Here is a 13,424-nt window from a genome sequence, read left to right as displayed (position 1 = left end):
AATGCTAAAAGATAATACTAAATTCAACAAATAAAAACATAGATACATTCATACTCTAGAAAGTTTTATTTTATTTATTATATTTTTACTCAAATTAATTTATTTTTTTCTAGATGAAAAAAAATTTATAAATTTAAACTTATAAAATTTATAAAATAAATTATTTTTCCCCCTGTTTTTAACTTAAAGAAAATTGCTTAGCCCTTAGTTTTTAAAAATAATTAAATTCTAATGCTGATTTAATTAAAGTTTTTTGTTTGATTTTTTATTAAGTAAAAAAGATTTGGAAGTAAAATTAAAATTGATGCAGGTGATTTATTTAGCTTGCTTGAAAAATTAGTTTTCAAGCTACAAAAGCTGATTTTTGAATATCTTAAATAAAATCTCAAATATATAATTAAGTATAAAAACAATTAGTTTCTGTTTTTGAACTATTTATTAAGTTCAGAATAGCTTTGATATGTAAAATTTAAGAATTTATTTTTACTATTAAAAAATCAAATATTTTTATTCTTAATATATAAAAAACAAACATAGGATTTCACAATTTTATTTTTTATTATTTTATATAAATATCCTTAATTTTATAATTGTAATTATAAGATGGCAACAATAAAATAGGCTAACCAAATAAGTTTTTAATATTTAATCAGCATGCAGTTTGTCTCCATTCAAATCCAACAACTCCAGTTGAGGGAATTTAGCTAATAGCTTAAGTTTCAAGATAGCCAAGACAATTAGTTTTAATTATTGTTCCTGTCTCCAAAGTTATATTAAAAGTCATATTTTGTTGGCATCTGTTAAGTACAAGAGTTCCTACATCTATACCAATATCTGGATCTATAGGTTTTAAACAGAGTTATAAATCCGAGTACTCAGTTTCTTATCTATCTAGACTTTTAATAGAGTAAATAGTTGCAAAACTTAATAGAGATAAGATAGCAACAAGTAAAACAGTTGATTTCATTTTATTTTTTCTTAAAAGCTGATTAAAGTTTGTTTGATTTGATAAATCTTTATTAATATAGTTCTATTATTAATCGTATATAAATAATTTATTAGCTTAAATTAATTTGATATTTCATCTAATTATTCAAAATAAATCATTTTCTATATTTTTTTCTATCATTTTTCATTAAACAAATAAAAATTTTAACTATCAATTTTTTGATCAGCCCTAATCTAAAAATATCTGTCTCGTTGTATATTTAATAATTTATTAAAAAGAATAAATAAAAAAGCCAAAAATGAAATTTGTATTGATTTAGCTGTCTTATTAGATGTCGCTTCTTGCATAGTTTATTTTATGAATGTTGGGATAACGAATATTCTACATATATACTTGAGAAACTACTGATCATTTAACAAAAACAACAACTCCGGTTATACTCCTTCTAGTCTGGAAACATTTTTAATAGGTTAAGAAATATTCAAGTAAGCTATGTATTGTATTTTATTTTTCTATATATTTTTTCTTATGACTTACAAATTACTTTTCCTCTCATTCATTTTAAGTAAAAATGATACTTAAATGAGTCCCTAACATTATTCAACTCTCTAATAAGATAATAATAGCTTTAATATCTCAAACTGTACCATTCCTGCCTCTATTAAATAAACTAATCTTTGCTCTAATCAAACTTTATTTTATAGTAAATTCTACAGCTATACTTTCAAAATGCATGGATCTTCGGCTTTGATGCTCCCAGATAAAAAATCCCTTTAGTTTAAAATCTTCAATAAAGCTAAATTAGATTTGACGAATATTAATTAATAATTAAATCAATAAATACTGTATTCCTATCAGAAACTTTTTGTAAAATTCTGTATTTAACAACAGACATTTATTTTAACTATTTAATATTTGAAAGTCGACTTATTTGATTTATACTTCTTTTTAATATCATTGGTTTGTATTCAAATTTAAAAGCCTTTAATTTAAATTTATTTAAAGTTGATTTATTTTTCAAAAAATGTCTTATTAATTAAATTAATCTTTTATATTTTTTATGATAAACTATTATAAAATAAATATAAATAGTATAAATTATTTTATCTTAAATAAATCAATCTTTTATATTTTTTATGATAAACTATTATAAAATAAATATTTATAGTATTTAATTAATTATTTTTAAATCTCAAATTTTAATCAATATGGGGGTCAAATATTTATTTGTTTAAGAATCAAAAAATGAACAGAAGCTATTTTTCTTCCCATTCATTTTTAACTTATTTTATTTTTATAAAATACCTACCACGCCTACTGATTATGAATACTAATTATCAACAAATAATCATTAAAAGTAATATAGCATATTAGATAGATTTAAGATCTTATCTAATTATATCTAAATCCCACTCCTAATAGAAACTATTATTTTTGATAAAACCAATCTTATTTTTTATTATTGAGAATTCTCTTCAGATTTATTTTATTTTAGAATTACCTTAGTCACATCTTTGAAATTTATTTTTTTTTAAATTTAAAAACATAAATCTATATATAAACATTATCTATAAAAGTAAATATAAAGTATTTGAATATTTATTTTTATGTATTTTAATTTAAGTATCTATTTTACTTAATATGAATTTAATATTTTTAATTATTTATCTTTTTTTTCATTAAAAAGTTCAATATCTTGATAACTTTTTCAAAATAAAAAAAATATTCTAAAATACTCAAATTACTAATAGATTTTCAAAAATATTATTATTATTTATATGAATTAAATAAATAATTTATTTCAAAGATCTAAATAGACATACGCAAAAATATATGTGTTCATGCGTACTATTTTTAATTCATTTTACATTCTCAATTTTATAATTATTGATTTTGAGTGGAATTAATTTAATCAAATCAAATCTATTCATATCAGAAAAATTTTTAGTTTTAATAGAAATACATTAATTCTAATAAAAACACATTTTTTTCTGGTCAGGGATGTATCAAAAAGGTTATTGAATTTTTGTTTATAAATTATTTATAGCATATTATTTTTATTAAAATTTGAGATTTAACATTCAATTTATCTTAAATCTAACTAAACATTTTAAAAAATTTAAGCTAAAAAAATAATTCTTATTTTCTATTTTACTTTTAGGTTTGAGAGAAAATAATAAAATTAGCTTCTCAAACATATCAAGAAAAAATTTAATAAATAATCAAATTTATTTAGTAAACAGATTGATACTTTTACCAATTATTCAAAATAGATCATTTTTTCAATTAATTATGATATATTTACCAAATTAAACTTTCTATTCCAATATTTTACTTTCATATTAGATAGATCTTTTAATAAAATTAAGTAAAAATAAATCTTAAGTAATTTTCTGATCAGTCCCTAAATTAATTAAATAGTCTTAAAGGTTTATCTGTATTTTGCCTATTTAACTATTTCTTTATTAATTGCCTAATCAATTAATCTATCTATCTATCTAACTTCTTATACTGCATTCAGAACAAACAAAATTTTATAAATTAAAATTAATTAAGAAAATACAAAAAAGTACAAAAAAATAATATATCAAAAATAAATGAAGGTTTTATTCGCTTTAGCTGTCTTATTAGCTGTCGCTTCTTGTTAAGTTTACCCCATGAATGTCGGTAATGAATGCTCTACTGCTTCTTGCTCTAGAAGCTACTGGTATTTCAATAACACCAATTACAATTATACTTGCCCTAAGGCTGGAAACAGTATGGCTAGATTCAGAAGTGTTCAAGGAAACTACGTCTTAGATTTTGTTGCCTACAATGCCTTAGCTTCTGATGCAGCAGTTACTATTCCCCTCATTTACAATCCTAATGCTAGTTAAAATGGTCTCTAATATTACTCTGCTCTCTAATAAGGTCACAATTTTGCTATCTTGAACTGCACCCTTGCTGCTGCTAGATAATACACTAATCTCTGCTCTAAGCACGCTTTAGTTGGTGGTAAGATTTACAACAACACTTTCCAAAATGGATGCGCCTTCGGTTTGGATGCTCCCAGATACGCTTTCTTACAATAAGAAATGCCCTTGGAATTCGAATCTTCAATTTGATTTGTTTTGATTTGACGAATACTAACTAATATATAAATAATAATATTAAAAATATCTCTACTAGTAAATAAATAAATGAATATATATTAATATGATTATTTGTTTGCTATTATTGTACTTTAGAAATATAAATTTATTATTCCATCTAATTAAATTATTTAATTTTTCTTTTGTAAAATAAATCCTTGTTTTAACATAGAGATTTTAGCTATTTAATAATTGTAAACAAAATCATGTGGTATTTTGAATTATATTAATATTACATTATTAATAAAAGATTATGTCTAATTTTAACCAATTAATTAATTTATTTATTAGTTTGTTTTCTTATTTTGAGAATTTTTCTATTTATTATTTAATAAATATCATGCATGATAAAACTAAATTGAATTTTATCAAAAATTTTTGAAAAGAATGTAATAAAAATATAGAGAAAAGGTATTTAAAATATTAATTTTGTTTAATTTAAGCACAAAATAATACTGAAAACACTAATTTTATACAATTTATTTCTTATCTTTTAGTTGTATTTTATCGTTATCTGGAATAAAAAAAGTTTTATAAAGATAGTTTTTTAAGATAAACAAAAAATAATAAAATAAAAGCTGGAGATTTATCTATTAATTTATTAATAATAAATATATCTTATTATAATAATTGCTAAAAATTAGTTATTCAGTTAATAAATTTGATGTTTTTAAATAAAAATATCTTAGATAAAAGATAAAATATTAAATTAATTAGTTACTTCTAATTTAAACTAAGCACTCATTTGTAAAATTTATGAATTTATTTTTAATTGTTAAAAATTAAATATTATAATCTATTTATAAAAATAGGGAGGTAGTTAGTTATGTTACATGTCAGCAACTGATTTTATTTGATTTATTTTAAAACTTTTGTTTCAGTAAAACTCAAAAAAATTCAATCTGTTTAAATTTTATAAATTGTTGTTATCAAAAAATAAAATTTTTATATTAGCTTGGCTATAAATAAAATAAATTGTATATTTCTGTATTAACTTGCTACTTACATACACTATTTAAATTTATTTATTAGAAAATAAAAAATTAACTTTTAGTTACTATCTTGAAAAAATTTATTTATTTTTAAAGTAGATAGATAAAAACATGTACAATTATGATAAAACACACCTATATTTTTGTTGTGTATTAAGTAATATAATTTAATCAAAAATTAAAAATAAATTGCTTATGTTTATCAAATAAAATGTCCTTATCAACTAATATTTTATTAAAATTTTATAGAATATATAATCTTATTATATTATAATAATCAAAGTTTAAACATTGATACTGACTGTATGATTGAATTATTAAGTTATTAGCTAAATAACCTAATAATAACAATTATATATATTCGTTTTATATTTTTTAATTGAAATAAATACAAATAAAAATAACAAATTAATCATAATTTAATAAAATAAAATTATTACCATGTTTAAATTCTAGATTTAATTTATTTATAGATGGACTTATTAGATAATTTAATTTACAAATTATACATTAATTGTATTCATAAAAATAACATTTTTTAATTTTGAAATGATATGTAAACTTTTATCAATCGAATCAATCAGTAGTTAGCTTCAAATTCAAAGTCTCCTGCTTATTGTAAGAATGATCTGGCAGAGGGACTCAAACCAAAAGCACAAGAAGATTCAAAAACGTTCTTAATAACTTTAATACCAACTAAAGGATATTTGTTGCAAAGACTAGAGTAAGCTGTGGCACCAGCAATAGTGCAGTTCATGATAGCGAACTATTCGTTAGATTTCAAATTTGAGAAATATTGAACACCATTTTAAGAGGGTGTAGGAACATAAGTGAGAGGAATAGAAACTTTAACATCAGTAGACAAGAAGTTGTAAGCTGTGAAATTAAAAAAGTATTAACCTCTTTATAATGAGAAAGCAGCAGTAGATTTTCCAGATAAAGGGCAAGTGTAGTTTTAGTCAACATTTCCTACAGTCCAATAACTTCTAGGGCATTTAGCAGTAGAGCATTCACTTCCAACATTGAAAGGATAGACTTGGCAAGAAGCAACAGCTAATAAAAGAGCAATAGCAATCAAAGTTTTCATTTCTTTTTAATTTTTTTTTTTTTGAGTTTTTTTATGAATTAATTATTATTTCTTATTGAAGAGATAGGCTTATTATTTAAAGGTATCTCGTATATAAAAAAGATAAATTAATAGAAACTACCTTTTACTGTTGGAAGTATCGAAAATATTTATTTACCGATCAAAATTTGTTTGATTTTGTTAAATTTAGTTTTAGGTTTTGCTGATCAAAAATTTTTATAAAAGAGTAAATTTGGAATTCACTGTAATTATTTTACAAGATATAAGATCATTTTTTCGCTAAATTGATTTAATAAGTAGCTAAAATTGATTAATATTATTTATTCTAAAATAAATTTATTATGATTTTAAATAAGCTTCATTTGTTTGATTTTGTTAGTTTTAGCTTTTGCTGATCAAAAATTTTATAAAAGAGTAAATTTGGAATTCTTTGTTTTATAATTATACAAGAAGATCGTTTTTTCACTTAATTGATTTAATAAGTAGCAAAAATTCATTAATGTTATTTACTCTAATAAAAATTTATTATGATTTTAAAAGAGCTTCATATATATTTAATCATTTTATATTTTCACTTTTAAAAAAATAATCTTAGTTATTTTGATTATCAGATTTTCTTATTGTACTATTCCGATAAGAAATTCTATCGAAATATCAATAAATAGTAGAAAAAAATAAAATCTAATCTGAATTTGATTAATTCTTAGGTAATTATCAAAAATAATTTAAAAATAATTTATTCTATAGATAAAACAAACTTAAATTTGGATGATAAAAAAATTTCTTACCAATTAAATTTTAGCTAATAGTTAAGGAAGGGTTAAAATAAAATTGTCTAGAAATGTTTATTTATAAATAAGTGTTTGATTTTGCTTTTTTAAGCTTTTAAATTAGTAAAATTTTTTAGTTTGATGAAATCATATTTTTGTAATTCAAATGTATTGTTTCTTTACTAAATATTTTATAAAGATTCATTTATAATTTTGATAAAAATTTAATTTTAAAGATTGAATTAAATTTTTCTAAATTTTAATAATGTTTTTTAATAATTAATTAGTTATAATCAATTTTGGAATATATTGTTGAAAACTTTTGAATGTTGTTAGTAATAGGTGTCTATAAAAGACTGATTAACCCAGATTTATAAAGAATGTATTTCAATTAATTGCTATAATGAAGTAGGATTTCTAAATGCGCATATTAAAAAGAATCTATCAAATAAATTAATGACTTCAAACAAATTTATTAAAAAGCAAAAAAAATAAATATTTGTGATTTAAATCTAAATGAACTTAATTAATTTGATGATAAAATTTAAATAGATATCAGCCAAAATATTTATTTAGAAGAATTGATTGAAAAAGTATAAGAAGAATATAAAAAATTAAACTATGGATATTTAAGGCAATAAATAAATAAATAACTAACTAAAAAGAGTTAATTGATTTTTGAAGAGTAAAATAATCATTTTATTCTCAAATATAAAATTGTAAAAGAAATTATTTAAAAAATAAATACTATGCTAAAGGGTAAATAAATCTTTCAATGTGATATTAAATAGAACTTAGATCTATAGGAAAAACGTGGATTTAAGATTAAATCAAATTTCTTAGAATTAATCAAGATAAATAGTGATACTCAAAATCACTATTGCTTATATAATTTTCACATTAAATAAAAATACATGTTTTTAGTAAAAAAGTAAACCTCTCATCCTACTCTAAGTAAGTTGATTTGGTGAGTACATGCACTTTTTAATAGAATTTAAAATTAAATTGAGATTTTATATTTATTTATGTATTAAGAAAGTAAGTCATATTTTGGTTAAAATTCATAAGCCCTAGCAAGTGATTAATATATATTCTAAATCCTCGTTAATTAAGAGCCTCATAAATTAAAATCCAAAAAAAATTTTTATGGAACCCTCGCCCTCTCTCGTTCGTTCGTCCACCTGAAACGAGGGACGAGAGAATGAGGTTTTATGGCAATATTTTATCAAAATTTTATAGAATATATAATTTTATTATATTATAATAATAAAAATTTAAACGTTAATAGTGACTGTATGATTAAATTATTAAGTTATTAGCTAAATAACCTAATAATAACAATTAAATAATTCGTTTTATTTTTTTTAATTGAAATAAATACAAATAAAAATAACAAATTAATCATTATTTAATAAAATAAAATAATTATTAGGATTAAATTCTAGATTTAATTTATTTATAGATGGACTTATTAGATAATTTAATTTACAAATTATACATTAATTGTATTCATACAAATAACATTTTTTAATTTTGAAATGATATATAAACTTTTATCAATCGAATCAATCAGTAGTTAGCTTCAAATTCAAAGTCTCCTGCTTATTGTAAGAATGATCTGGCAGAGGGACTCAAACCAAATGCACAAGAAGTTTCAAAAATATCCTTAATAACTTTAATACCAACTAAAGGATATTTGTTGCAAAGGCTAGAGTAAGCTGTGGTACCAGCAATAGTACAGTTCATGATAGCGAACTATTCGTTAGACTTCAAGTTTGAGAAATACTGAACACCATTTTAAGAGGGTTTAGGAACATAAGTGAGAGGAATAGAAACTTTAACATCAGTAGACATGAAGTTGTAAGCTGTGAAATTAAAAAAGTATTAACCTCCTTATAATGAGAAAGCAGCAGTAGATTTTCCAGATAAAGGGCAAGTGTAGCTTTAGTCAGCATTTCCTACAGTCCAATAACTTCTAGGGCATTTAGCAGTAGAGCATTCGCTTCCAACATTGAAAGGATAGACTTGGCAAGAGGCAACAGCTAATAAAAGAGCAATAGCAATCAAAGTTTTCATTTCTTTTTAATTTTTTTTTTTTTGAGTTTTTGTATGAAATTAATTATTATTTCTTATTGAGGTGATAGATTTATTATTTAAAGGTATCTAGTATATAAAAAAAATAAATTAATAGAAACTACCTTTTACTTTATGAAGTATCTAAATTTTTTTACCTGATCAAACTTGGTTTGATTTTGTTAATTTTAGTTTTAGGTTTTGCTGATCAAAAATTTTTATAAAAGAGTAAATTTGGAATTCACTGTAATTTTTATACTAGGCTCAGACAAATAACTTTCATTCAAAATAGAGTTAATTGTGATGTTAGTTTCAACTCCATTAATCAAATGAGTGTTCATAATTTTTAAGATAGCCTTGTATCTAAAATTTATTAGGATTTTTAATAAACTTCATTTGTTTGATTTGTTAATTTTAGTTTTAGCTTTTGCTGATCAAACATTTTTATAAAAGAGTAAATTTGAAATTCTTTGTCTTATAAATATACAAGACGTAAGATCGTTTTTTAGTTTAATTGATTTAATAAGTAGCTAAAATTGAAAAATATTATTTACTCTAAAATAAATTTATTATGACTTTAAAAAAGCTTCATAAATAATTAATCATTTTATATTTTCACTTTAAAAAAATAATCTTAGTTATTTTGACTATCAGATTTTCTTATTGTACTATCCTGATAAGAAATATTATCAAAATATCAATAAATAGTGGAAAAAAATAAAATCTAATCTGAATTTAATTAATTATTAGGTAATTATCAAAAATAAATTAAAAATATTTTTTTCTATTGATAAAAAAAACTTTTAACTTTGGATGATAAAAAAAATTTCTTACTAATTAAAATTTATCTAGTAGTTAAGGAACGGTTAAAATAAAATTATCTAGAAATGTTTATTTATAAATAAGTGTTTGATTTTGCTTTTTGAGCTTTTAAATTAGTAAAATTTTTTAGTTTGATGAAATCATATTTTTTTAATGCAAATGTATTGTTTGTTTATTAAAGAGTAATTGATTTTTGAAGAGTAAAATACCATTTTTCCTCAATAAAAGAAATTATTTAAAAAATAAATACTTTTGTTCAAGGATAAATAAATCTTTCTCAATGATATTAAATAGAACTTAGATCTATTGGATAAACGTCGATTTAAGATTAAACCAAATTTCTTAGAATTAATCACAATAAATAATGATACTCAAAATCAGTATTGCTTAATTAATTTTCACATCAAATAAAAATACATGTTTTTAGTAAAAAATTAAACCTCTTTTTCTTCTCTAAGTAAGTTGATTTGGTGAGTGCATGCACTTTTTAATAGAATTTAAAATGAAATTGAGATTTTATATTTATTTATGTATTAGGCAAAGTAATTCGTATTTTGGTTAAAATTCAAAAGTAATAGCAGTGATTAATTTGAAGATTATTTAACTGTATTAAAATTTGTATTTAAAGTAATTTTATTTTTTAAATATAAACTTATAAAATAATAGTAATAGAATTAATTAATGAATTTATTTTAATTGTTCATTCATTTTATATGCAATTTTTTGTTTTACTAAAACCATTTTTTATTTTTTATTTTTTTTTAGAGCGGTTAAACCAAGAACGTTTTGACGTTAATTAATCAAAGTAAGATGACATTGATTTTTTTTTTTCATATATATTTAAGGATTGTTATGTATTATTTTTTATTTGAGTATTTGAACTTTAATTCAAGATAATTGAATTTTAGCTCTATTCCTTTTTATTATTTTTTTCTTTTCTTTTTTAATTAATAAATTGAATCAGCTACATAATTAGTTAAATTAGCATTAAAAAAACTGGTAATAATATTATTATGAATAGTATAACTAAGAATATTAAGGAGCTTACGTCTAAAAATACTTCATGGTTTTTGCTTAGAGTTTACTAAATAATAATGTTAATTAAAAGAAATATTATGTAAAGTATCAACCATAACAGAGAATTTATTATAAAAAAAATGTTATTTAGCTTAGAAGCAAAAGGTCTTAAATAAATTGTTATGACAAGAAGGCTGAATTAAACAGTTAAAGATAGTGATGTACATACTTACCAGATAGAACTGAACTATATAAAAATAGTTGGTATAAGCAAGGCTTCAAAAACTAAGTTAATTAACACAAAGTATCTTCTTATTTTAGATTCTAATATAATATCATTTAGAATTTTCTATTTATTGATTTAACTAAAATTATTATTATTATCATCAAATTAGGCTTTTTCATAATTAATATATTTGTGTAAGGCATAGAATATGCAAAGAATTGATGTTAAAAGTAATAATGTAAAACTTATTTTAAGACCTAATAATTAGATTTCAGAGTTTTTTGCAAATTCTTTGATTTGTTGATTAATTCCAATAGAAAAAATCATTACACACAGCTAACTATACTAAATGATTAATCCTGATATAATTATATCATAAAGCTTGCCAAAAAATGAAATGAACTTAACATTGTGAGTATATTAGAAAATTAAGCATAAAGCTAAAAAGCAAAATAAGCAAACAGAAAATACAAGAGCATATTATCCACTTGTCTGTAAAATATTAAAAGATATATTCACTAATTAGTATCTATCACTTTAATAATTTTAGTTATCTGAACTAATTAAATTTTTGAATGCATTTAGAAATGTCAACTGCTAAGTAGGATACTATTCTTTTTATATAAAATTTGATAAATATTATTAAATTTATCATAAAATTTAAATAATAAATAAAAAAATATAATTAATTAATTAAAATGAGTTTTTCAATTATATTCCAATAAAAATAATTACTAGATAAAGCTTACAAAAATTGATAGATATTTATGGGTAAGATAGTATCTACCAATAAAAAATAGCTAAATTTTTAAACTATAAAACCACTCATCAATATACCAAAGCTTGAGGAAGACACTGCACTTTATAAAAAACTCAAAGACATTGCACTTGTAAATGCTATTTATGATACTTAACTTATTGATTTCATAGTCTCATCCTTTTCTTAGCAAGAACTTCCCAGTAAATAGTATCCATCAGTGCAACTTAGACAATTTAACAAACTATTATCGCATGAACTACAACCCAAAGGACACTTTTGATATTATTTGTTTGATTTATTTTTTTAAGCTTTAAATTCAGAATACTTAACAAAAAGTAAATCAATATTATTTTTTACAAGCACATTTTTACAAAATCAATGTGCAGTAAGTAGAATGAATAAATGAACTTTTATGCATATTTTTTTAATAATAAAATCTTAAAAATTTTGAAAATGTAAAAAGGGAAAATATTGTGGTATGGGATGCATTAGTTAGTTAATAATTAACAAAAATTTAAAGAATTAAAATTATTATGCTTAAATAATACCTTAAATATCAATATGTAAAGCGATTCAATATATTTTGTATACTAGCCAGGATAATAAGAAATCTAAGTAACTAATTCATTAAGATTATCAAAAAATATCCCACCTGAATAGTAATCACATAAATTAAAAGAAGCAAAGTATTATGAAGGAGTAATTTAGGTATATTTTTGAAGTTATTTATTAACAGATATAGAAGCATTTATCATCGGGCAATTAGATTAAAAAACCCACTGAACTGGGAAAATGAAGACTCTTTAAGCATAATATGGAGAACTATTTACAATATAAAAAAATGTTTGTGATTAATTAATTTTATCAGCAATATTATAAGCAATATTGTTACCTATTGTATCGATAAACAATAGGTTATGTATAATCACAGCTATCACCTCCTATCCCATAAAAGTTATTACCACCCATTGCAACATTTTTAATATTATAGCAGCTAGGACTTGGAAATACCAAATTAGGACTAACTTGGTTAATATCATAGTTATTAGTCTAAGCTAAAGCGCATATAATTTCTTAAACATTTTTAATTTATTTTAATAATATTTATAAAATAAAAAACATTTTTTACATGATGCATTAAAATTTTAACTTGTTATAACAGGTGTACAATCATATCCATTAGCTTAATTTATTTGTTTAAAGAACAACAACAACACAGCAATTTAAATTATAATTTTAATATTTGATATAAGATTAATAAACAACATTTAATTTTCTATTTCCTAAATTTTTTTAGTGAATCTTTTTTAAAGAAATTAATTATAAAAACAGTGTTATTTTTTGTCTGAAATAAATGAACTTAAGAATGATTTCAAATATAAAAATATAAATTTTCATTATAAATAAATAATTAGTAATTAGATGAAAAAAATTCCATCAAATCAATTAATTAATTTTTTGTGGTATTAAAATATTCTTGATTTAAAAATGAATATCAAAAAAGTTTATAAGTACTCTTTTTATTTATTTTGCAAAAAATTGAATAAAAGATTTTTAATATTCATAGATATTTTAAGTATATAGATAGATTGTATTA

At 20.9% G+C, this 13,424-nt stretch overlaps 5 protein-coding genes across 5 annotated transcripts; 1 reads left to right on the top strand and 4 right to left on the bottom strand. All coding sequences in view use genetic code 6, as the record gives it.

Annotated features, from left to right (window-relative positions):
- Positions 1-649: 649 nt before the first annotated feature.
- TTHERM_00592940 (transmembrane protein, putative) lies at positions 650-967 on the bottom strand (the record flags this gene model as incomplete). Its single annotated transcript, XM_001011653.1, has 1 exon — positions 650-967. One exon carries the CDS (start codon positions 965-967, stop codon positions 650-652), a length of 318 nt encoding a protein of 105 aa, XP_001011653.1.
- A 2,579-nt stretch (positions 968-3,546) lies between these two features.
- TTHERM_00592930 (hypothetical protein) lies at positions 3,547-4,053 on the top strand (the record flags this gene model as incomplete). The annotated part of the gene is made up of 1 exon (XM_001011652.3): positions 3,547-4,053. One exon carries the CDS (start codon positions 3,547-3,549, stop codon positions 4,051-4,053), a length of 507 nt encoding a protein of 168 aa, XP_001011652.1.
- A 1,599-nt stretch (positions 4,054-5,652) lies between these two features.
- Positions 5,653-6,159, bottom strand: TTHERM_00592920 (hypothetical protein; the record flags this gene model as incomplete). Its single annotated transcript, XM_001011651.1, has 1 exon — positions 5,653-6,159. One exon carries the CDS (start codon positions 6,157-6,159, stop codon positions 5,653-5,655), a length of 507 nt encoding a protein of 168 aa, XP_001011651.1.
- Positions 6,160-8,498: 2,339 nt separating this feature from the next.
- TTHERM_00592900 (hypothetical protein) lies at positions 8,499-9,005 on the bottom strand (the record flags this gene model as incomplete). Its single annotated transcript, XM_001011649.2, has 1 exon — positions 8,499-9,005. One exon carries the CDS (start codon positions 9,003-9,005, stop codon positions 8,499-8,501), a length of 507 nt encoding a protein of 168 aa, XP_001011649.2.
- Positions 9,006-10,524: 1,519 nt separating this feature from the next.
- On the bottom strand, positions 10,525-13,095 carry TTHERM_000592899 (transmembrane protein, putative; the record flags this gene model as incomplete). Its single annotated transcript, XM_012796416.1, has 5 exons — positions 10,525-11,681; positions 11,803-12,100; positions 12,376-12,649; positions 12,720-12,900; positions 12,957-13,095. The coding sequence occupies 5 exons, from the start codon at positions 13,093-13,095 to the stop codon at positions 10,525-10,527; spliced, it is 2,049 nt and encodes a 682-aa protein (XP_012651870.1).
- Between the last annotated feature and the right edge of the window lie 329 nt (positions 13,096-13,424).

The sequence above is a fragment of the Tetrahymena thermophila genome (assembly GCF_000189635.1).
Source record: "Tetrahymena thermophila SB210 genomic scaffold scf_8254731, whole genome shotgun sequence".
NCBI classification, from domain to species: domain Eukaryota; phylum Ciliophora; class Oligohymenophorea; order Hymenostomatida; family Tetrahymenidae; genus Tetrahymena; species Tetrahymena thermophila.
This window is presented reverse-complemented; position numbering and strand designations above follow the sequence as displayed.